Raw genomic sequence first — 25,809 nt, 5'->3', positions numbered from 1 at the left:
GGAGCGACGACCGGGGGTCAGGTCGGGTCAGCGCCGGGGACCGGAGGTCGGAGCCGGCGGTCGGATCTGATCGGCTCCGACGTTCAGCGACGGCGCCGGGGACCGGGGGCCGGTGCGCTTGGGATGGAGAGGGGGTAGGGAGAGAGAGAGAGGGAGAGCCGGCGACCGGAGGTCGTAGCCGGCGGTCTGGTCAGCGCCGGCGACCTTAGGTCGGAGCCGGCGGCCGGATCGGGTCGGCGCCGAAGGTCAGCGACGGCGCCGGGGACCGGGGGCCGGTAAGCTGGGGGTGGAGAGAGGGTAGGGAGAGAGAGAGAGGGGGAGAGAGCCGTTGGGAGAGAGAGGGGAGAGGGGGAGAGAGTTGCCCAAATCTAATAAGGTTAAAATCCAACTAGTTCTAAGTTTATTTATTTCATATATGCTGTGTTCTCAATAGAGGAACAAGAAATCAAAAGATGGAAAGCTTACTAAATGCAGAAGAAAAGAGAAATGAAGTCTCTGAATCCATAAAAGAAAAAACAAGAAGAGAAAGATACGTTTCCCTTAAATACAGGTCCCTTAAGAAGAGAGCTTTGATACCAATTTGTTAGAGTTCTAAGTTAAATTCACTCTTAGAAACAGAACAAAGGCAAGAAACAGAGAAAGTATTTGTTTCTGGAGAGCTGCTTTTTTCATTGAACTGAAATTGTTCTTAAATAGAAAAAATTGCATCAATCAAATCCTATAATTAAGAAACTACTTGTACATGATTCCATGATTAGCACATCCTAAAAAAATGAACCATTAACACCTAAAAAATAGCAACTAAACTAAGTTGAGAACATGGCTAAAAAATTGGATAATGTCCAGCAACTATTCCTACTTTTACTGCAGAAAGTGAGGCAACAATAAACATGGACCAACATATCTTTCATGTGCACGAGAACCAGCAAGCCTGGCCAGCTCTAGACCATCACCAATAGAAACTTCAATAGCTTTGCATTGTTCAGTTATGCTACAATCCATCCATATAGGTGATTCTTCCATCGAAAAAGCATCAAGAAACTGATCTACAAGTGGATTTTTAGTATCCAATGATGATGGTATTTAAAAACTTCCATTTTTCTAATAAACACTACCATATTGCTAAGCACTACCAGAATCAGCAACAATTTTTCCAAAGTCCAAATTTAACTTTTCAAGACAATGTTGCTAATAATTTCAAATATAGAAATCGTTTGCTAAAACAATTAGCTACTACCACATTTCATGTTGATTTAGTTATTTTTATACATCCTAACTATATCTAGGCCTTCAGTTTTTATCAATTTTAATTTAAATTATCACAACTGCTTTAAACATGACACAGGATTCAATAGGGACAATCTATACATAAATGTTTTCATAAATTAATTTCAACTTACATACCATTGAGCTTGATGTAACGGAACTTACAAAGGTCCTTATCAGGTTGGAAACCTATGAGACATGGAGTCTGTCGAGATCATCCATAAAACTATCATCTATGAGTTAAAAGTTGTCTTAACTAATCTTCACTATAAAGAATATGACTGACACCTAACAGGGGGTGACTCAGACATAACCTCTCCAATTTAGCTTTATTGCATGATACAACAACAACAACGTACCCAGTGTATTTCCACCTAGTGGGGTCTGGGAAGGGTAAAATGTACGCAGTCCATACCACTACCACTACATCAAAAGAGGTAGAGAGGTTATTTCCTATAGACCCTCGGATCAACCTAAAAATCAGTTCCATCCAAACTTTCCATGAGACTGATAACCATTTTGTTCCATGTATTAGAGTACAGATGCGTGAAGACAAACTAACTAGGCAACTGGTAAAATAGTAGAGATGCTAGAAGTCCCACATATGAAAATAAAAATAAAAAAGAATAAAATGGAGAGGGCAAAGCAAAAAATATTATGGGTGGACTGCAATATGAAACTCCAAGAGACACACATGAAAACAAGTCTCATTAACAACATTTTCACACGTGAAGAGAATAATGTAACTTCTAAGTGAAGCTTGCTGACCATTCATCATTCAAGCTCTTCACATTAACGGAGTTATCACTAGAGCCATCATAGCCAGGCACACGCCGAAAAGCATCAAATAACTTAAGTATAGTACTGTAGGAGCTCTATTGGATGTATAATCAAAGAAAATGATGAAAAGAAAAAAAACATCAACAGAAATGGAAAGAATCAAAATTTTCAAGTGGACTAGATGAGGTGTGAGATCGTTTAGAAAAAATCCAAATTATGAACCCGAATTGACAACAGAGGCTCGTGATTTCCAGGGTGAAGAATAAACAAATAGAGTGTCACCTTCACACTCCCCCGTCAATGAACGATGAGAAAAACATGAGTAGGAGTGTGTAATATCTATATTTCAATAGGGGGCTGGATGAAGTTCAAATTAGTTGGACATATCTGGTTTATGAAAATAAAAGTTCGAAATTTCAAGTTGAAAAATAAATACACAAAGAGTTAACTGATCACGCTCTTCGATCAAGACACGAGAAGAAGAGGAAATATCTATTTGTTGAAAAGGGAACTCGCATATGTTATTCTTCGGGTGTGCACAAGGTAAACCATGCTCATAAACAACACAAAAGTAGTAAAACAAGCCCCGTGTGATGAAATTGATCGAAAAAGCATGATTTCAAACCTAAGACCCCTGCAACTTCACACCAAAAATTCAATATTTTCAACGTAAAGAGTGCATCACCTTGTCGCGCTTCGTTGTCACAACAAAGGAGGAACTGCATAATTCTCCATATAAAAACAAGGATCAAAACTTTACAAGAAATAGTGCAGCATCCAGTTAAAACATCAAAAGATTTAAAACAATCCATACATGCACCATTAAGTTATGTGGAAACTAAAGTTTATTTTTCTTTGTAACCTGGCATCATAATCAGATCAAAGTACCTATCCTGTCTTTTTAACTCCAAAACTATAAAGCCTGTATCAGAAAATTCAACCCATATTTAAATACCCATAAAATTCAAAACAAAATCCAACTATTTTCCAGTCCGAAACTATAAAGCTTGTATCAGCAAAAAAAGGAATTTAACAAGTTAACAAATCATACAAGAAAATTCACCAAATTTTATGTAGAGACTAAATCATAAGCAATAACTTACCAAGTTTTGGGCAAAACGCAGAAAAAGAAAAAAACAAACATACTTGGGATATATGAAATTTGAAATATGCAACTACAAGAAAAACAAATCCATCCATCACAACAACTAATAGAGAAACTAGAACTGAAAAAGAACTTTGTATCAAAGTAATCCCACAGTCAATAGTATCCTTGCAAGTACTCCTAGTATTTACTACAACTCTATCCCAATCTAATATCCTACTTCATATAGTATAGTAAATAATTAATTATCAAGTATAGACTAGTGTGTAAAACTTATGCAGTCTTGATTAAGTGTGTTCATCAGTATACAAGGTTTAAACTTTGGTCATGGACTTATAGCTTGTATTCATATCCAGAAAAGAGGTGTAATCTGCTCCTTCAAACCCTTCCTCTTATGGACATTAGATTAATAAATTAGATGGTGGGAGTTTTCAAAGGATCGAACAATAATATTCCAGGAATTGAAAACACATTGTGGGATAAAAAGTTTATCCAAAAAACTACCAAAATACATTATAAGTTAGCAAACCTTGAAAGTATCTCACCTATGAGGTAGTGGTGTGCATTGTCGATTGCGTACACTTACCCTCTTAGACCTTACTTTTTTTGGAATTTACTAGATATGTTGTTGTTAGCAAAGCTTGAAAGTAGAATCTATTAAGAAAAAAAAAGGTTATACTGCATCTAGAATGACATGATTCTACTACTGTTTGACATTTAAGGAAATCATACAGTAATAAAAATTACCAAAGAGAAAATTAGGAAATACTAAAGAAGAAGATTGATTTTTTTGAATCTACACACTACCCACATAAATTCGCACAACTATTTTTCTGAAACAAGTAAAACTCAAATTACCTAATCTTTCTGCAAAAAATTGACTATCAATCCTGAATCTTGTGGGTTGGGATGATTACAATCTCCTACAAAAAAATATCCGAACAAACAAAGAAAAAGAACAAAATACCCGATTAGCAAAAGATTTATGCAATTAGCGGAATCCCATAATTTTTTCCCAAATTAAATATCAATGAAGGAGAAATCAACCTATAAAACTTATTTTACTATGAAAATTGAGAAGACAAAAAGGAAGAAGGAACCTGACCAAGAAAGACGATACCACATCAGAGGTTTAGGTCAGCCTTCTAATTGAAAAATTTTAAAAATAGCAAAATTGAAACTAAAAGGAAAAAAAAATTAGAGCAAAATTGAAATTAAAAACGGGAAGGTCTGCCGCTTTTTATTTTTGACGGAAGTTTAAAAGGGATGAAGTATCTCTTAGCCACAAACTAAATAAGTTGTCGAGAAAATTAAGTATTTTTAGAACAATACAATTATTTTTGACAACAATAAAATTATATTATTGCAAATAATATTTATATCTTTAAGTTAATATTTTATTTATAAAATATGGCAACAAAACTAATATATTTGCCAACAAGAAAAAGGTCATGGGGAAAAGTTTTATTATATGACAACAATTAAATCAAGTCTTTGCTAATTATTGGAATTAGGCAACAAGATCATAGTTGTTGCTAAAAAATTATTGTCAATTATATATTTCCTTGTAGTGCCACAATCTAAATCCTATGGGGAGTATAGGTGCTCGTTATGTAGTGATCAAGATGGATATTGGGAGGATTATCCGAATACCCCCTCCCCCTATTATACTAACTAAATTGCTAGTTTTTCTTATGAGATTGATAGGTCTTATGATTAGAAGAAGGAGGAGCAACAAACCAGACCCATTGGTCTTAGAGCAATGCTTCAAACCATTTTGGATCGGGTAACTATAACCGGGGAGAATATGCAAGACTTGCATCAATCCTATGGGGTGTTCAAAAGGGAAAATGTCAAGGCAAAGGAATTAGGCATGGATATAATTCTTGCAAACCTCACAACCATGCCCATTTTCTAAGAGAAGGTTTGTCGAGAAAAGAAACCAAGCTATGATGATGGGCTTGGTAGCAAAGACTCCTCGGTGACTTCCTAACCATCAAAATCATATGAGAAAGAATAAGCCAAAATAAAATAAAAGATACTAGAGTCAAAAGAAGAATACATGCAAATATCTTATGATGACTCTAGCTCATTTCGAGGTAAAAATGCTTTGGAGGAGGCTAACCCAAAATTAGGGGTTGGACCTCGTTCAAACAACTTTTCAACATATTGCTTAGAGGATCTGATGAGGATCAATCCTTCTGAACAAATGGTAAATGTTGGGGAAACAGAGTCTGACTCGCATATTTTGGAGTTTCACATTCCAAAGGAGCATATGGAACCCCATCCATCAATGGCCAAGATGTTCAACTTCTGAAGTACAAGGAATGGCCTATTGATGTTCTCACTTTTACCCATGGAGACAAACTAAAAGTTTAATGTAAAGTTGGGTAAAAGGTTCAAATATTCAAAATGGCGAGATCGAAGCTTGCTTGCTATTTCATCATCTCTTCCAAGCCTCATCTTGGAAGATCTGAATATTATGTCCCTCTACGGCTCATTGCATATTGAATGAAAGTTGGGATAAAGATTCAAATCTTTTAAGTAGAAGTATAAAAAGAGTGATGAGGGCATCGTGCTATGATGTTAAACTAAGTACTCGATGAGAGGCACCCCATCATGACATACAAAATGGCACATATACTTTTTAATTTATTCATGGTAGAGTAGATTTTTTTTGTTTTGTTTATGCATGCATAATCCATGAAATGTTGGTGCAAACAGGAATTTTGATTAAATTTGAAAAAGGAACATGTGAAATTGGCAAGTTGGACTGAACAAGAAATGCAGGAAACCTGGTTGTTTGGTCTTAGTTACCGCGACCGCGATCCATGCCATCGTGATTGTGGAGGCCGCATGACTGCGACCGCGTAACTAGGACCACAATCGCGGTCAAATTAGTTTAAATGACTATCCGAATGCCCATTTTTTCCACGCTCCTCTCTCAATTTCTCTCAAAATTCTCTCCAATTTTTGGCAATGCATTGCCTATCCAAATGTCAGTTCATTCCATTCGCATCATTGAACTTGGCATGTTGTCTCTATTCTCTTGTTTTTAAGGTAATTACATACTTAGAACTTATAGTTAAGGGAAAGGCCTGCAATATTTTCATCCATACTAAATGCATGTTTGTTTGAAAATATGGTTGTGGTTAGTTATTGTAGTTGGTGTGCACATTGATGGGGAAGTCTTAAGTACCCAGATTTAAACATTAAACGATTGAAAGGAATGTGTACATCATGTGTTCGATTCAATGCCCCTATGAATTCCATGTTAAAATTTTCAAAGTTGGGGTTATAATTATAAAGTTTAGGTTTAAGTTCCTTAATCATAATGTTTTAGATGCCTAGTTGAACACAAAATTAGGGATAAAATTATGGTTTTAGTGAAAATTGTAGAACTGTCAACTATGGTCTCAGGTATCGTGATCGGGTCACGACTCGCAATCGCCATACTTGAGGGCAGTGTCTGCAGAAATAAAAAAAATCTGCACAGTTGTTTCCTCCCTTAGAACCTTCTAACACATTACTACATGAGCTTATTTGGTTAATATAGCATGTTTTTGAGATGACAGTGATAATGATGGTCTGGAATGTCTTGTTTACAGGTACTAAGCCACCTCAGGGATGAAATAATTTGATAACAACAGATTCATGACCCCATAATGTTAGAACTACTATAATGCAGACTTTCACAGAACTAAGTTGCTCTCTGAAAGGGGTATCAACTTAGATAAAGTGGAAGAAAAACTCTCAATTTTTCATGCTAGACTTAATCAGACCGGGTGGATGTGTTTTTCCCTAAACCCCTGTGTTGCTAATGAGCACTGGTTACGTGAATTCTACACTAACCTAAGCATAATCTTTTTCACAAACCCGGTAATGACTATTAGTGAAAGGCAAGTGAACTTCAGGACAGAGTGGATCAACGAGTATATGGTTCTCGAATGCTAATATGGAACAGTTTCATGCAAAATCATATGCACCAGGGACCTGGATGGCGGATATCTTATATGCTGGAAAAGAGGTTCCTTGGGCCACCACCAAGAGTGACATTCTGATGAATGATTTCACTGCTGAGCCTAGGCTTTGGCTGAATATCTTCTATAACTGAGTATCGCCATGCACTCATATGACCATTGTCATAGACATACGAGCTCTAATGGTGGCCTGTCTTCTCTTGGGTATCACCCTGAATATGGGCGAGATTGTGCATTCAGAATAGAGGTACTTCAAAAATCATGAAAGTATACATTTTCTCCTCCTTTCTTTTATCACAGAGCTATGCAGGAGAGCATAAGTGGAGGAGTATGCTACAGATACCTAGGTGTCCCTAAGACCCCATATATTCCCACTCAAATTTAGAGGTAAGGGTGCCCTAGTTCAAAGCAAGAAGAGAAAGATGAACTCTAGCAAATCAGCCCAAGAGGACATAGACTCTTGCAGACCCTCACCAGTCACCGCCTTCGATGATATATCTGGTCAGATGTAAGTGGTGAAAGAACTACTATCAAGACTACCTCAAGTATTGGGAGAGTCCTCCACTGCTTTCCACTTGTACGTTGCTCAGTCGGACTTAGAGAAATACAGGGAGGAGCAAAAGAAGCAGAGAGGCACCATTGCCTATTTGGAGAGAGCTTATTCAGCCCTCTCTATATCATACAGGACCTCAGGGATTTACATGAAAAATGGTGAAGATAGATAATAAGCAAGATAAATTCTTCAAGAAACTGTGAAAGGCGGTGAAGGACATCTTCAAGGTGCTCAAGCCCAATAATCGACTACCTTCACCGAGGATGGACAGAGAGGATGAGGTCCCTACTAATTGGTCTACTGATGATGCTGAGGGTGATCGATCAGAGTCAGCAGGAGAGGATAGCTCTTGATTCATATTTAGGGAGACCCTTTTACTCTAGCTTACTCGCACATGCAGTGAGGACGCCACATTCTTTTAGTTGGGGGTGCCCCCAGATGTGTATTGTTTTAGTGTTATATGCTGAATATCAATGTTGATGTTGTGTTGGGATGACACTCTGGATACTATCTTTATTTTGTTATTTGTGGATGCTACATTTTTGGGTACCTGATGGTGCCCCCATTTTATGAATTATTATGTGGTTTTTAGTTTTAGTTGTTTTACTTGTAATTTAATTATGATGATACACGACTAGCTTTGATCTATGAATTATTGAGTGACGATATTCTTAAGGGTGAAACATCGTATTTGGGTTTTGAGGCATAGGTGCAGGGAAAGTTTGAGTACCCATAGCATAAATGTCAAATATATAAGGGAAGTCTGAGTACCTGTGGCATTGTATGTTGTAAAGTTGGGGTTACTTTGTACACCATTGGTGAAGTCTAAGTATCCATATAGGTAGTTTATCTGTTTTGAGCCTAAATGTGAGACTAAGGTTTTGGTTGTAGCCATAGTTTAGAAAATTGTGCGAGAGGCTAATGCAAAATGAACAACCCCTTCAGTCCAAAATATTTGAAAAATCAAGGTCATGGACGTGAACAATGTTGTAACAAAACTTTCTCTTTTTGTGGCTTCATAAATTTTGACTTATGAATAGATATAGATACTCCCATTTTGTCTCTCGCGGAAGGGATATTTGATCCCCTTTAGCCAATTTTGCATACCATGTGTGGTGAGATTTTGGTATTCATCTCTTGTACACTTGTGTTATCTAGAACTTGCCCTGTTAGTCTTTCAAAACTAATTTTCATTGTATGTGGTTAGAGAAATGATCTTAGTCCACCTTTGTAATTTTGAAACCCACTCTAGCCTAAAAATCCTACCTATGCATAATTATAATCTCTAGTACCCACTTTGAGCCTTTGGACATTTCTTGGGCAAACTCATTACAACCTATGATCCATTCTTTTTATCCCTCTTTTGAACCAAACCATTCTTGAACTTAAAAATGTAACTTGAGGCTAAAAGCCTAAGTTGGGGGTGGTAAAGGTTGATGGAAGAAAGTGTGAGGCCACAAAATTATTAATGAAATGCCTTATGAGCCTAAACCGTAAAAATAAATAAATAGAAAATGAATGAGTCCATCAAAGGAATGAATTGCACGTAAGTTGCAAGAAAAAGAAATGAAAGAATAGTGGTGAACAAAGGAAGCTAAAAGTAGGCATAAGAAAAAAAAAAAAAATAAAGAGGAATGGCCCTTAGTCAAAAAGGCGGATTGAAAAAGTATGATGTAGATGTTCAAGGAAGGGTGTAGCCATGTTATTCCCAAATGATATCCTACCCTAACCCGAACCTACGTTTCAAGCTTAGAATGTCCTTTGAGATCTCCAACCATGTATTTTCTTCATAGTGACGATTGAAAATAGGGGCAAGCTTATGGTATGACCCTTGTTGCATAGAGATTTCTTTTGTGTGTGAGAGAGTTCTTGCACTTAAAACTCCTTGTTTTATTTTTGGTAGCTTGGTGTAGAATTTTCTTTCTTATGAGGATTGGCATGGGAAATAAGTTGGGGTGGGTGATTTTGTCACCTTTCAAAGAATGAGGCAAATGGAGTATATCTAAGTTATGGTCAAGAGGAAGCCACCTATAGAGTATGGGTTGTTGTTGCTTGGTTTCTATTTAAAGTCTTATGTATCCTTTAATGATACAAATTATGATGAGGGGTGTAGTGGAAGTTCGCGTAGCCCGTATACAATGAGTTACTAGTGGTTATAACTAAAGCTGAAGTCATTGTGAGCTTTAAGGTATAAAGTTTGGGCATAAAGAATTGTTGTCTCATGGTAAGAGGTAGTGTTTCTTGAGTACAAGCAAATTCTTAAAGTTGGGGGTGTTGATGGGTGATGATTTTACCACTCATTCTAACTAAATATTTGTGCACATTACCTTGTTTTGAATGAATGAATGAGACATATTGGTGATAAAATGCAGTAGTATCCACTCTTTGCAGGCATAGAGTTGAGGATATCAAAAGATGTAGATTGGAGAGTAAACTGATCAAAAAGGAGCAAGAAAAGTACAGCTGAAGACTTGGAGCAGAAAGGCCTCAGGTACTGCAGTTGTGGTCAGTCAAGCAAAAATCACTCAACCGCGATCACGGAAGTTAACCGTGGTCGCATAACTGCAGTCCCAGCCAGACCTGCGCGATCACGGCTTAGCGGAAGAAATCAGTCCAAGGGAAAAACTGAAAATGCACGTGGCTGATACCAATTTTGACAAAAAGACTCAAACCCTAGCATCATGTATCAGATTCCAGCTTCCCCAATTTTTAGGTTTAGCTCTTGAGTTCATAACCTCCATTTTTTGCGAAGAAAATATTGTATAATTTTTGGGTAAAGAATACATTAAAGACTTTCTAAGTGGAAGATTAGCTCACTTCCACAGTTGATTTGTGAGAGTGTCAAGTTTAAAGTAACATTCACTTAAGCTTCAATAAATCACTTCAATGGAGATTATGGGTATATCCAAGCTTATATATCTTATGTGTAGCTAGATCTCCCTCTTAGGTTATGTGTTAATAGGGGTTAAAGTGTGTGTGTGTTGTTATTGATTAGCTTCTATTTAGTAGTTCATGTTTATGGGTTTTATCATTGCTATACTAACTTGGTTGGGGTTTGATGGATGAAAGCCCCAAATACCCACATGGGTATGATGAGTGAAAGTTCCATGCTCTATAAAACTCGAAGCCATCTTTGAAAGAAGGGTTTGGTGTGAAGTTTAGGAATCCATATCATCCTTGAAAGAGTGACATGGAGACCAAAGCAATGATAGATAATTGTGCGTATAGTTTGCTAAATTTTTACTATCTTAGACACAAGGGTAAATGTGAGGTTGACTATACCATGGGTATCATCCTAAAAATAGGGATACCTAAATTGAGGTTGTGGTTATCAATTGTTGAACACACCTATTATGTATTCGAAAGAATCAATGGGTGAACGTTTGATGTTTTGTTGAAAGACTAGCATCAAAATCTATAACCAAACCTACCCATATTTGACTTACTAAATTGATGTTGATTGCTAACATCATATCATTTCCTTGGCAGTGCATAATCCCTAGATCTGTGCATACCGATTAAAACTCTAAATATTCGTAGCCCCAAATTTATACTAGAAAAACCCAAAAAGAAACTTTAGTGTAGATACCTATCTCCTCCATTTTTACCTTTTGTAACATTGGTTTAGATTTAACTTGTATCTATTATTTCGAAGTAACTTGATTGCCACTCACATTGTTCCTCGTGGATTCAATCCCGGCTCTAAAGTTGGATAAATATGTTGACAACGATCGCCTTGCACTTAAATTGATGTGTAAGTTGATCGTTACCATATACTCGTACAATATTTATTATTATCACTATTTTACACTAAGAGGTCATGCGTGTGTCCTTGTATCTATGAATGATCTAGAAATTTTTTACAATTTCATAAATGCGACACTACTTCACACTCATATCCACTCATCGAGAGTATTTTGTAAAGCAATACACCACCGATAAAGGGTATGGTAATTGATTAAGAGTTCACAACTCAGCCTCACTTTCCTTGCAGATTTGCACTATACATACAACATAATAGATAACTAAAGGGACAATTTTTACTGTGCAAAAGACAAAAAATGGCTTGTTATTATCCATATGATCCTATCTCATAGGATCTTCAATCACATGGGTTGGGTTACTATCATGTTCGATATACAACTTGACAAAAAATTCATTCTCGTTGAAGCTCCATTTATAATTTTTTTTTTCAAAATTTAGTCGGTGAATTCGCCAAATTCACTTCTGACTTCACATAATTTATAGGCATAATTTCATCCCTTAACAAGTGTTTATCACTTTATTTTACAAACACATGTATCTGTTTTGCCATTGAAAAATTGTTTTTCACTACACTTAATGTTGCTTGTCAACCACAATGCATATATACACTTTGGTTTTATTTCAACCTCATCAATACTTACTAAAAATTTGTCTTAACCTTATTATCAGCCAACTCCAAACCACAAACTCAAATTTCATAATGAACTACTAACTGTGATTTATTTGACTGATTTCATGTGATTTCACATCATAAGGGGCAACTCATTACCACATATGGATCATCATTCATACCCATCTAGTATAATAAATATTCATGTACGAGCAATTGATCATCAATGCATCTTTCCAAAATAATGCACTAAGAAAAAAAGTAACAACATAATATATTTCAAAATCACGTATACAACAACATAACTATAAAAATCATCATCATTTTTTTTATTCTTGTAATTTTTTCCTCAAATTCTCATTTTCAAAATTTTAATGAACAATAATTAAAGCCACCATAAGATATTATCGCTATTCAACGATAATATATTCTCAAAATTCTTTTTCTTTTTCTATAACGTTCACAACATCAATCATATTAATTTTAATAAACACAGTTTCTATGCAATACTTTAATTAGAATAAACATACAATTAAAAATAAAATATTATTATTTTTCAAAATCAAGTAGCATAAAAATTCAAGCCACACACATACTTTTAAATATTTCAAGATAAATAAAATAACTTTTGAAAAATACTATACCCATATTTCAATATTTTAAGATAAGATAACAACATTTTCTCATTAAACATTTATCACATAAATGACAAGCTAGTAACACAGTTTTCACCAATTAACTATGCATATATGTCTCGTAACTCAAAGTTCATTTTTTTTTTACAGAAAACCTGCCATCCTATATGTTTTCTTTTATGGAGATTCAGTCATTTGATATCTTTCCATTAAAAGTTTAGTTAGATTTTTGATGAGTAGTGAATCTACCACTCATTCGCGCTCAATATTTGTGCACACTACTATGATTTGAACGTACGAATAAGATAAATTTGTGATTAAATGCATTAATTTCCATATTTTGATGACATACAAGTGGTGAGAAAGAAAGATATGGATTTGAGATGAAATGGATCAAAAAGGAGAAAAGAAGTGTAGCTCGAAGACTTGAAGAAAAAATCAGTCTCAGTTACTGCGATTGCGGTTTGAGGACCGCGATCTCGGTCAATCAAGATTGGTCAAAGGACCACGACCACGATCGTGGTAGCCGCGATCGCAGCTGGGTGGGTTTATGCCTAGGGAAAATTCTATCTTTTTGCCCAGCTGATTCCAAAATCTTTAAAAGGCTCAAACCCTTTCTCATTTTGGGATTCTAGACTTATGGGAAGAATTGAATTGAAAATTTACAAACCCTAATTTGGGCAATAATTGTATTTGAATTTTCCTACTTTGAAATTGGTGAAATTGAAGGATGGATGTTTTTAATTAATCTTATGGAATATTTCTTTCTCTTTATTTCATGAGTAGCTAAATTTACTTGTCTTGGGATTATGTTGAGTTAAGGTGCAAGTATGTATGGTTGTGATATATTTGTGTAGATTCCAGTTTGTGATGATGGGTATTGCTTGTTTGGATTAGTTGGGATTTGTGGGTGAAAACTACAACTACCCAAAATGGGTTTGTGGGTAAAAACCCAAGCTGTTGAAAGCTCACACCATCCTTAAAAGAGGGATGTGGATGAACTTTTGGAACCCATATCATCCTTGAAAGAGGGATATGGGTAACAAAGTAATATTGGATAATAATAGATGTAGTTTGCTATCATTTGCCATCTTAGAAATAAGGGCGAATAGAGAGTTAGCTATGTCTTGGGCATCTTCGTAGAAATAGGGATGCCCAATTGAGGTATTAGATGGTTGAAATTGACACACTTTTTAGGTACTAAAAAGGGTCAGTAAGTGATATTCTTGAGGTTTTGTTGACAAACTAGCTTCAAAAACTTTTGACCTAGCCCACCGCATTGTTAATGACGAGAATTTTCACCAAATCATGTTCCCATGCATAACTTGCCCTTAGGTATACATAATCCCAAGATCCTTCTCACATTGCATTTTTCAATCAAAAGTGTTGACTTTCGTTTGTTGATTCGATTAAAAGTTGATTAATCCTTGTTTCAAACCACCCCCATTTTAAATCATGTATTGTACTTTGTTTACATTACGGGTATATTTTTAGTAACTATTAACACCTATAGGACTAGAAATCTAATTTTTATTCTCGTGAATTTGACCTCAACATAAGTTGAGCTATTGACAACAACCGCCCTCTACTAATTTGAATGATATAGGTGATTATTATCAAAATAGCGCCATTGCCGGGGAGTGAAATTTAGCTTTCACTTATGCAGTGTTGATTTTTAAATAGTGTATACCTGTAGTGGTGTTTATTTATTTTGGTTGTTTTTTTGTTTCCTTTTAAGGTGATTCCCATAGTGTTCATGGAACTACAAGCGAAAATATAAGTATTGCCAGGTCTTTCATCTGTCCTCTTGATTACAAAGAGCAACTCAATGACTTTGGATATTCAAGTGCTATCTGTATCCCACCTACTCATGGGAACGGTGTCTTTCATGCCATGAGCATCATGTTGCATATGCTACAAATGAAGGGACTTTTTGGGGACAAGCCTATGAGGACCCCAACTTATATTTGAAGAACTTCATAGAAGTGTATGCACCCTTTCATGTTACACACATAATCTAAGTCTATCCGATTATGCCTCTTTCCATTCTCTAATGGTGGAGGCGGTATTGTGGCTTCGATCTCTCCCGACCGACTCAATTACATCATGGGATGAACTTACCGTGGCCTTTCTTGACCGATATTTCCCACTCTCCAAGATGGTCTAATTGCGTGATGAAATCATTAACTTTTGGCAATTGAATGGAGAACCCTTGTACGAGGTATGGGAAAGATTCAATGAAAAGCTCATTCAATGTCCCAACTATGAGGTCCCGGAGAAGATGTTTCTCCAAATCTTCTATTATGCTCGTGACCCACCCAACAAAAATGTGGTAGAAAATGCGGTAGGGAGATCTCTTGTTAAGTTGACTTATCAAGCAACTACAAATTTGCTTGAGGAATTTACCAAGAAAAATCAAGGGTGGATTACCCGAGATGCTGAGGTACCAAAAGGCTCCCCTACTACCTCTTCTATTGATAAAGTGCAAAATAAGAGAGAGAAAAAGAGGAAGGAAAACATGGAAAAAATAATGACACAATTAGAGGGAAAGTGGGAACCAAGCTTGGATGGATCATGATTGTGGTCGTGATTGGAAGGACAATTATTTAGGGGGTTCCAGCCCGGCCTATCAAAGGGAAAGTGGGAACCAAGCTTGGATGGATCATGATTATGGTCGTGATTGGAGGGACAAAATACCAGAGTATGATCGTTATGTTCCCCCTAATTACCGGGTAAATAAAAAAGATGCACATCCCGTTGACCCCGATAAATACAAAACCGAAGATGTCTTGGCAAGAATTTTGATAAAAGTGGAGGGAACAAATATGATGGTCCATGAATTGCAAGAAAACTTTTCACAAATCAACCAGATGGTTGCATCCCACTCTGCTTTGATTAAACAATTGGAAACACAAATAGGCCAAATCTCCACCCAGCTAAATGCTATACAAAAGGGTGTCCTTTTTAGTGACACTATTGTGAACCGAAAGAATGATGCCTAAGTGTTGGCAATAGTCACTAAGAGTGTCAATACCCTTGTTTATCATTTGAAGAGAGTTGAAGAAGAAAGTATGGGTGTAAAAGAGCCCAATTTTGAGCACATAAATATGAAGAAAAAGGTTGTGGTTGATCCAAGAGAAAAAACCCTAAAATCTCTAGAAGAAGGGGATGAAAAAGAATTGGTAGAAATCGATGAAGAGGTGGTAGAGAATGATAAGTCGTAAAGTGATGTATTACCTACCATTCAAATCCCTCCTCTATTTACACAAAGGCTTAAGAATAAAGAGAAGAGTGATAAGCTCAAGAAATTCATGGCTAAGCTTAGCAACACTCTATCAATATCCCATTGCTTGAGGCAATCCAAGAAATTTTGGGGTATGCTAAACTTATGAAGAAATTGATGTCTAAGAAGAAGCTTGTTGACGGTTAAACCATTGAAGTCACTTATGGGTGTGGCGTTATCATGAGTAGTGCAATAACGAAAAAGAAGAAAGACCCTAGGACTTTACAATTTAGTGCACCATCGGGATACATAAGTTTGAAAGAGCTTTATATGACCTTGGTGCGAGTATTAACCTCATGACCTTTACAATATATATGAGGCTTTTCTTGAGTACCCCTACTCCAACATTGATAAGGCTTTTGATGGAGAACTGATCTATCAAGAAATCATGTGGTGTTTTATTCGATGTATTGGTGAAAGTGGATAGATTCATCCTTCTAGTGGATTTTTTAGTCCTTGATTATGAGATGGACCAAGAGGTGACTATTATCCTTGGTCGACCTTTCTTTGCTATCGAAAGAGTCCTTGTTAATTTGGACCTTGGGAAAATGAGGTTTAGAGTTCATGATGGTGAAGTGTTCTTCTGGGTATGAAATATGAAGAAACAACCCATGGAGCTTTAAGTGGTATCAGTTATCGATGTTAAAGATAATTAGGTGAATGATGGGTCCCTTGAGGGTCCAACTTAAAATAGTTGAAGGACGTTGTGCCGTGACGATAACTAAGGTGTTATGTTGGAGGCAACACATAAATGCCACGAAAGTGGCTAGTATCCTTTGTTTTTACTTTCGTAGGGTAGATTTTAAAATTTTCATTTGATTAATCCATGCATTTGTGGCACTATGGAGTATGTGAATGAGTTTGAGAAGGAGAAAGTGTGAAATTTTTGCATGTTGGACTGAACATGGGAAATTGTGTCAAAATTGAGTAATAAGCCAAACAGGGGAAAATAGAGGTACAAAAATACCCTTAGTTACTGTGATTGTGGTACCCATATTGCGATCATGGTCACCTGTGTGTCTGCGATCATGGACCCTTGACCACAATTACAGTCAAATTAGTCTATTTGACCATCTGAACCCATTTTCTCTACACTCCTTTCTCAATTTTTCTCTCAATTTATACCTACTCCTAGGCATATTTTGGGAATTCAAAAGCATTTGAGCATCCCTCTTGCATCATTTCCCCTGGTAAGTGTTGTGAATCCATGTTTTAATTGTTAGAAATAGGCCATAGAATGCATGTTATAGGGAAGACCTAAAATTATGATTTTCATGGTGAAATACTTGTTCAATTATACATGTGTGGTGATTAGCTACTAGAAATAGTTTGGACACATGTGGGGAAGTATTAAGTACCCAAATTGTGTTTGAAATTGAGTAAAAGATAGGGTGCACACCAAGTGCTCGATCAAATGCCCAAAGGATTTCATAGCTAGTTGTTTTCACATTCTAAGGGCATAATCGAGTACCTAGTAATCTTGTTCAATGATTTTAGTGTTGATTCTTGTTTTGGAACATGTTTTGGTGTAGAATTTGGGTTTTTGGACTGTTGAAAATTCTGCTTGAACCAGTCTTAGAAATCGAGATCGCGATCATCAAAACCATGATCGTGGCTCTATGGCCCACGATCGCTACATCTAAGGGTAAATTCCAGCCTGGGCCAAAAGTTCTACACTTTAAATTTTTGTCCAAACACCAACAAGTAACCATCCCACAAGCTTTAATGGACAATATGATATAGTTTATACATGTTAATATCAATGATTAATGTTGTTGTGTTGTTCTCATGTTTTTTAGGATCATATCATGGAAGACTACAATCAAGTCCAATTCATGGCCCTCGAGTGTCACACTCTATACTATGGTGATCTTTTGAGAAAAAAGTACTTCCAAAGAGAGGAATATACTTGGAGAAAGTTTTAGAAAACCTTTCGACATTTAATGAAAGACTTATGGTTGTTGCGTGGAAGTGCTTCACCCCGGATACTTGCAAGGCGAATGAGTAGTGGGTCTAGGAATTCTACGCTAAACTTAATGTAGTATCTTTCTCAGACCCATCCATCAGGATTATTAAGATCTGGGGAAAGGAGGTGCACTTTGGGTCAGAGCAAATTAATGACCTATATAGGATCCCAAATATAGATATGGCTAACTTTGAATCCAAAAGGTTTGAGAGATTACCTGGATGGCGAAGAGGTTATTCCCGGGCAAGGAGGTATCTTGGGCAGCTACCAAGATAAATATATCAATGAATGATTTCACTGTCGAGGCCCAAATTTGGTTGAACATCATTTGTAGCCAAGTCTCTTCTTGCACCCATATGATAGTAGTTCCATACTTGCAGGCTCGGATGGTTGCTTGCATACTACACAATATTTCTTTGAATATTGGTCAGCTTGCTGTCTTAAACATAAAATTCTTTAAGAACCATGGTGGTACACACATCCTTTTCCCTTCTTTGTTACAGAGTTGTGTAGGCGACCAGGCGTGGAGGAGTACCCAAGAAATACTTGGGTATGCCCTGGCAATGCTATCTACCCTCTTAAAATTTAAGGTTAGGGTACATTGGGCAAATACAAGAAGAGAAAGATCAAATTAGAAAATTCAACATGTGAGAAACCTGAGTCTTGTAGTCCATTCGTAGCTGGAACTCTTGAGGATATTGGTGTTGATCTTAGGGAAATTAGGGAGCTCGTGTTGGGATTGTGTATTACCCCGAGACTTTTCCTAGATTAAATTCATCCCTAGAATGTTAAGGGATAGCTTCCAAAATAAATACCATTTATTTCGTGTGGAATTTTTTAAATTTAGACTTCCCATTGCGTGGAAAATTGAATAAGCTTTCCATCGATATCAAATTTGCCTAAATTCGACACTCGGTGAAGGAGTTATGGCTATTTTAACTTCCAGTCATAAAACACCGTGATTTGGACCCTTAGCGCATCACGGAGAAGAGTAAAATAAAAATTGTTAATTTTCAGAGAGACTCCACAATTTTGACGCATCATGAAGAGGCCCAATTTCCCAATTGGCAATTTCTAGTGAGACCTCGTGATATTAGCGCATCGCTCCAGCGGTCAAAATGACAAACTAAAGGGCTCCGCAATTATGGTGCATCACGGTGAAAGCCCAGTTCCTGCTTGTCCATTTCCAGTGAGCCACTGCGATAGTGGCGTGTCGCGGTGGCCACCCAGTTCGCAAAAAGTTCATTTTTCCATTTCCCTTTCAAAGATTAAAGGGGGTACTTTGGTCATTCACCCAGCCCCTAATCCATCTTAAACAATGAATTAAACCTCTTCAAAGAACTTTACATCCATTTATCATCAAATCTTTCTCAAGCAAAGCCCTAGTTCAACAAACTTTCTCCCCAAGAAATCCAAATTCCTCCATTAATTCTCCAAAGAAATTCAAGATTGAGGATTCCCAATATAAGGGCTCTAAGAATTCATCCCCAAAGCTACAATAGGAATCTAAGATTCAAATTTTTCATCAAAGATCACCAATTAAGGTATGTGGGGTATGAACAAGGATAATCCTTTCATCCTTGTGCCCAAAACTTATTTTAAATTCAGATTATATTGAAATTTATATGATTTTCCATGAAACTCAAGTTAGGGTTTATACCCATTATTTTTATTTACAAGCTTATGAGATTCCCAATGATTTAGAAATTAAATTCCATGGTTATGTTTATATTTTCAAGCATATTGCTGAAATTTTCAGATTTTGAGTTGATTTATCAATATTTACATTATCAAGCATGAGCATTTTGGTGTTTTAACATGAGTTTGATGCATAGGTCTTTAATCCCTAGTTAAATATTGTTGTTTCAAGATTGTTTATGCTATGAGTATCCTAAGATAAGACTATTCTCAGAATTTTGATAAAGATTTGACCTTTTGGTTCTAAGCTAAGATAAAGAATCCACTTTGTTCATACTACTTGAGATTTAAAGAAAGAAAAACATAATTGGTCTTGTTGTAAACCCTTGTGCTAATTTGAAGTGGATTTTCTTAAGATTTTGAGCATAAGAATGAGAGTAGTATTTAGCACCGAGATGGGTATGTTACTACGGTTTCATACCCCAGAACTACGTGCCACCATAGGATTAAGATTATCCCCACTTCTATGTGGATGACTAAGATTGTGATCACATAAGATAAGAAGTTCTATTCCGATGGAAAGGTTAGAACAACCCTACCGAACGGGGGAAAGAAATGGGACTCCATGAATGCTCACATGGTGTATGTCAGTTAGAAGAACCCCCCAATAAGATGTTCCCTACTCTTAAAATAGTCTATTGGCGTAAAGCCTTAAAATAAAATCATATGTTTTGAAAGCTATGGTTTTAAGATTCTTAAAGTCTTGAGATGAAGTATTCCCTTTACAAATTGATATAATAATGTAGCAGCTTTCAGAAAGAATAGATTTTAGAACTGAATGTAATGGCTCACAAGATTTATATTATATGCTTTGTTGTTCATGATTTATGATCTTCAGATTTCAGATTACTCAAGCCCATGTGAGTTATTTATATTTAGCATGCATGATTTTCTTTATAAATTATGACGATATTGTTTACTTATTGCATTTACCCCCATATACCCAGTACATCATCAAAGTACTGATTCACATATATGTGTATGTGCTACATTATCTCATAATGTAGGTTCAGGTGCTCAGTTTCAACGTGTGTAATTTTTAAGCATCTTATCTATATCTCTGCCGTTGGTGAGTCCTTATAGTTCAGGGACTTAGCTATTCATATTTTTAGTTATTAGTAGATGCTTTACTATTCATTTCAAACAGTTTGAGTCTGCTGGGGCCTGTCCTAGTGACTCTTTAGATTCAGCCAGTAGAGGCTTGTCATACTACTAGATTCAGTTTTAGACTTTTGATTCAGTATTTAGATTTTTCAGTATTGTTCTATCGATACTTGTGAGATTAATATGTTTCAGATAAGATTTCTGTATTTATTATGTTTTTATATTCATATTTCCCCTATGTTGAGATTCAGATGTAGTAGAAAAGCAGCCAGGGTTAGGTCAGAACTACTTATAGTTTAGAGCACCGTGTGGTGTCTCATGAATCAGATTTCGGGGCGTTACAGATTGCCTCAGGGGTTGGGAGATCCCTTCACTACCCCTATTCATATATGAACTTCTCTGATTATCAGAGGTATTTGGAAGACTATAAGAAGCATGGAGCCACCATTACTAGGCTCGAGAGGGCCTACTAATCATTAGTGACGTCTAACAGAGAGCTCCTACACTCATATGAGAAGATGGTGAATGGGGAGAAGAAGAGGGATAAATTTTTTAGCGAGATGTGGAAGGGGGTAAAGGGCCTTTGGAAGGTCCTAAAACTGTGAGATAGACTTCCTTCCTCCCGAGTGGAGCATGATAATGAGGCCCCAATGGAGTGGTCCAGTCATGATGATACAGATGATGATGCAGAGTCCGAGGGTGAGAGAAGCTCTTGCTACGATTTTGAGGGAGCACCCTTATCTCTTTTTATGCTTTATTGTTTATGGAATGAGGGCACTGGAGGCTTTTTAGTTGGGGCGCCTGTTTTCGTATTTATTTATTTGGGCCTGTATTATTTAGTTATTTTTGGATATTTTGATGACATTTTAGATGATTTTTATTTTTGTTAGAGTGGGTTATAATATTTGGGCACTCTGATGGTGCCCACATTTTCGTGGATTAGTCATTTTGTTTTTTATTTTAGATTTTTACTTTATCATTATTTTGCTTATTGTGATATCAGACGAGCCTTTTCCTATGATAGATTGAGTGATGCCATTCTTAATGGAAAATCATTGTGATTGGATTCTGAGTGATAAATGCATAGGAATTTTGAGTACCTATAGCATCAGAGCTATAAATGCAGAAAATGTCTGAGTACCCATAGTATTTTTGACTTGAGATCACACTTATACCTATGGCAAAGTCTGATTAGCCATATGGTTTTCCCATATGAAAGCTAAAATGTGAGACATCAGTTTGGTTTGGTGCCATAAAGAGCAAATTATACGTGGTGAAAATGCCAAGAAAACACCCCCCTCCATCACAATTTTTTTTGAAAATCAAGGGCACGGACGTGATTGACCTTGTAACAATACTTTACCTTTTTTTGTGACTCTAAAATTTTAGCTTGTAGAAATTGGTAGATACTCCACTTTTGTCTCTAGCTGGAAGGGAAATTGAATCCCTTTAAGGAGTTTGAATGCCATGTGTGGTGAGCATTTGTGTGTAAATATCATGCCTACCTGTACCATCTAGAACTTGCCCCATTAGTCTGTCAAGGATAATTTTGATTGTTCTTGATTGGTGAAATGATCCTAGAACATCTTTACGAACATAGGAACCCACTTTAGCCTAAATAGCTTACCCATACTTAGGATAGTACCCTTAGTTACCCAATTCGAGCCTTCAAGCCTTTCTTTGGCAACCAAGTTACAAGCCTTGATCCATTCAAAGTTTTTTCCTCTCTTGAACCCTACCCTCCTTGAACATGAAAAATAAAAATTGAGGCTAAATGCCTAAGTTTTGGGTGATGAATTTGAAAGAGCTGACTTAGGGCCATGGTAGTGTAATTGGATGCCTATGAGCTAAGAAATAAAAAAGTTAAGAAGAAAAGTATATTGAAAATAAAAATGAATCATACATAGCAAAATCAATAAGTGATTAAAAGATGCCTCCAAAAAGTTAGGAAAATCAAGGTAGCTAAAATAGGCATGTGTAAAGTTTGAAATCAAAAGAAGTGGTCTATGGTCAAAAAGTTGGTAGGATGAAATAGCGTGTTGTAGATGTTCAAGGAGGATGTAGCCACTTTTTTCTAAATGATATCTTACCCTTACCCGAACCTACGTTAATAGCTCAAAAAGCCCTTCGAGATCTCTAACCAAGTATATTCATTATAGTGGTGAGTGAAAATAAAGGCAAGCCTATGGTATGGTGCTTGTTAGCATTGAGAGTCTTTGTATGAGAGAGAGTTTTGCACTTGAATCCCTTGTTGCATATTTAATAATTTGGTGTGTGTGAAGTTTTTCTTCTTGTGAGGAGGCATGTGAACAACTTGAGGTGGGTGACATTGTCATCTTCCGAATAATGAGGCAAAAAGAGTATAGTGGAGTTGAGGTCAATAGAGAGTCACTTTTAGAGTGAGAGTGACTGTTGAATTATTGCTCTTTAAAGTCCTTTGCACCTTTGAATTGCATTTCATATTGAAGGGTGTCGTGAGAATAGCTTTGCCCATGTTTGAAGAGCTACTTATGGTAGTAACCAAGCTTGAAGGCATTGTGATAATTAAGTAGTATAAAAGGGGCTTAAATGTGCGTTGTCTCATGGTAAGAGGTAGTGTTGCTTGAGGACAAGCAAAAATTTAAGTTGGGGGTGTTGATGAGTGGTGAATTTACCACTCATTCGCACTCAACATTCGTTCAAACTACTATGATTTGAACGTATGAATGAGACAGATGTGTGATTAAATGCACTAATTTCTACATTTTTATGGGATAAATAATATGATTAATAACTTATTTTTGAGATGTTAAAATTATTTTTCCTACAAAAAGTAGGTTGCAATCAACTTTTAGCCTTTCTCTTTTTTCTTGTACATTTTATGCCTAAAGTAAAGGACTTTGTTAAAAGCATTTTGTGTTCTTCCCAAACACCTCTAAAAATCAATTTTCTTAAAAGTCAAAAACACCTAAAAATAAGCCTATCGAAACATCATCTTAGAGGAAAAATTATGAGAAATATTTTTAAATATTTTAAAAAGGGTAAGAGTATTACTCCTTCGCCCCATATTAGTTGGTTATCTTACTAAAATTAGTTGTCCCATATTAGTTGTCCACTTTACTAAATCAAAAAAGAATTTATTAAATTTATCTCATATTATTTTTGTAATTAACTCTTTTTCAAAGTGTTTACACTTGTTTGTAAAGATTTCAAAAAGTTTTTTAAGGGGTGAATTAGTATATTATCTTCATATTTATAATTTTTTAATATGCTTGTTAAAAAAAAGAAAATGATCAACTGATATTGAACAGAAGGAGCATATAATCATGTTAGGAGTATTATAAAATTATACATGTGCACTGGACAAAGATCCTCGAGGGTTGTCGAGAGAAGCGATGGGACCTCTTGCGAACATGTAATTCTAGCAAGTCAAGAATATGGTACCTATAGTAGGACTCCCACCAAATGATGTCTCAAGAGTGACACTACACAAAGAAGACACCTTAATGGCAATGAAGAGGACGACATGAATGAAAAGGACAACAGACAACGGTGTAAAAATCGTCAAGAGTACGAACACATAATGTACCCCACTGACTCAAATAAAAAGAAGTTGTTAGTGCCTACAACAGATAAGACATCTGATGTCATATCATTGATAAAATATTTCCATTGGGTTACTGTTCACCTATTTTACTCTATAGATAAAGATCTTCCTTCTGTCGTAAATCATTTAGAATCAGACTCTAGGAAATATAATATACTTTTTGCATGCTCTTTAAAATGTTCCTTTTCTTTGATTTTATTTGTGCATTCTTGCTCTTGTGGAAGGCGTACTCACTTTTGGATGTTTCTTTATCTGTTTCCTTATGTTCAACTCATTATATTTCATTACTTAAATAATCAATTCATTATTAGCAGATATAAACACGGTTAGATTTAACCCACATGATTTTGACCTCATATACAAATTCAATTGTACCATTTTCAGGATAAACAATATAAATGACTAAAGTACTCTTGTATGAGGTAAAAATGAATGGGAATAAGTTTGGGTCGATTGTTCCAAATTAAGTCGGATACAAATGAAGTCAGCCCGCAACATCACAATTTTGAGGGGCAACATCAACACGGTGAGACACATGCTTGGGTAAGGAATAAAAGCACCTGAGACCAGCTAGGGATGGTGACTACACACCAAAGTACCAATAAAGAGGACAATGTGTCAGGCAATATAGGTGTTAGGGGATCTCTTGGCTGAACCCCATCATATGCAAAGTGTTGGGATGGAATCCCCTAACGGTTCGAGGACAAGTGGTCAAGGGTCATTGGATGCGGTACTATGTGCTTAGATAATAAAGTTGTCCTATTAGCCGGAGAACACTTTTGTTCCCTATAAAAAGACACCCCTCCCCAATAGTAAAATATCTATTTTTTGTTTATCCTTACTCTATAAGCAATAAAATATATCTAGATTTGTTCTTAAGCATTTTCTATTTTCTTAGCTTCTTTACTACTTCTTCATTATTGTGCATGAGCCCGTTCACGTCCCATCTCAACTGAAAGGATCTAATAATCGAGTACTATTACAAATTTGTTCATAATATTTGCCTCGCTTAATTAATCTAATCTTTCATTTACACTGTTTACCAGTTTTGTAAACTTTACCAACCCGAAGCTAGGACCATAACACATTCTCTTGACTCACGAACAAATTCAACTGTACCAAAAAGATGGTAAGCAGTTTGGTGCACTATAGGTCCAGATAAACTGCATGGATGCTTAACTCCATAAGCACCTGTTGGATTTCTTTTGTGTTCCTGCTTTACAGGAAGTTAGGACATGACTAGCCGAATTAGAGGGATAGAGTTCAGAAGCAAAATAAAGGCTGCACCGATGGAACCTACTCCATCAATTTCAATCGTCTAAAAAAACAGTGAGCCCCAATGAGGACACAATGATTGGCCATTGGTACAGAGAAGGTTGAATTTCATTCCCTAAGAAGGAGAAGGAATCCCTCAGCCACTAAAATAAACCACGTCAATGTGCCAGGTTCAAGATGACATTTTAGGATGATGACTTGGA

General features: G+C 36.3%; 1 protein-coding gene across 1 annotated transcript in view; it reads right to left on the bottom strand.

Annotated features, from left to right (window-relative positions):
- LOC124898481 overlaps nt 1–1,023 on the bottom strand; it is a 6,130-nt gene extending 5,107 nt beyond the window's left edge. The window contains exons 1-2 of the mRNA XM_047412125.1: nt 901–1,023; nt 607–676 (exon numbers count right to left, since the gene is read on the bottom strand). Coding sequence (XP_047268081.1) covers nt 607–676; nt 901–1,023 — 193 coding nt within the window. The remainder of the gene's footprint in view (nt 1–606; nt 677–900) is intronic.
- Between the last annotated feature and the right edge of the window lie 24,786 nt (nt 1,024–25,809).

Source organism: Capsicum annuum, chromosome 5, assembly GCF_002878395.1.
Source record: "Capsicum annuum cultivar UCD-10X-F1 chromosome 5, UCD10Xv1.1, whole genome shotgun sequence".
NCBI classification, from domain to species: domain Eukaryota; kingdom Viridiplantae; phylum Streptophyta; class Magnoliopsida; order Solanales; family Solanaceae; genus Capsicum; species Capsicum annuum.
The sequence above is the reverse complement of the archived record's forward strand: the minus strand, read 5'-3'. Positions and strand labels throughout refer to the sequence as shown.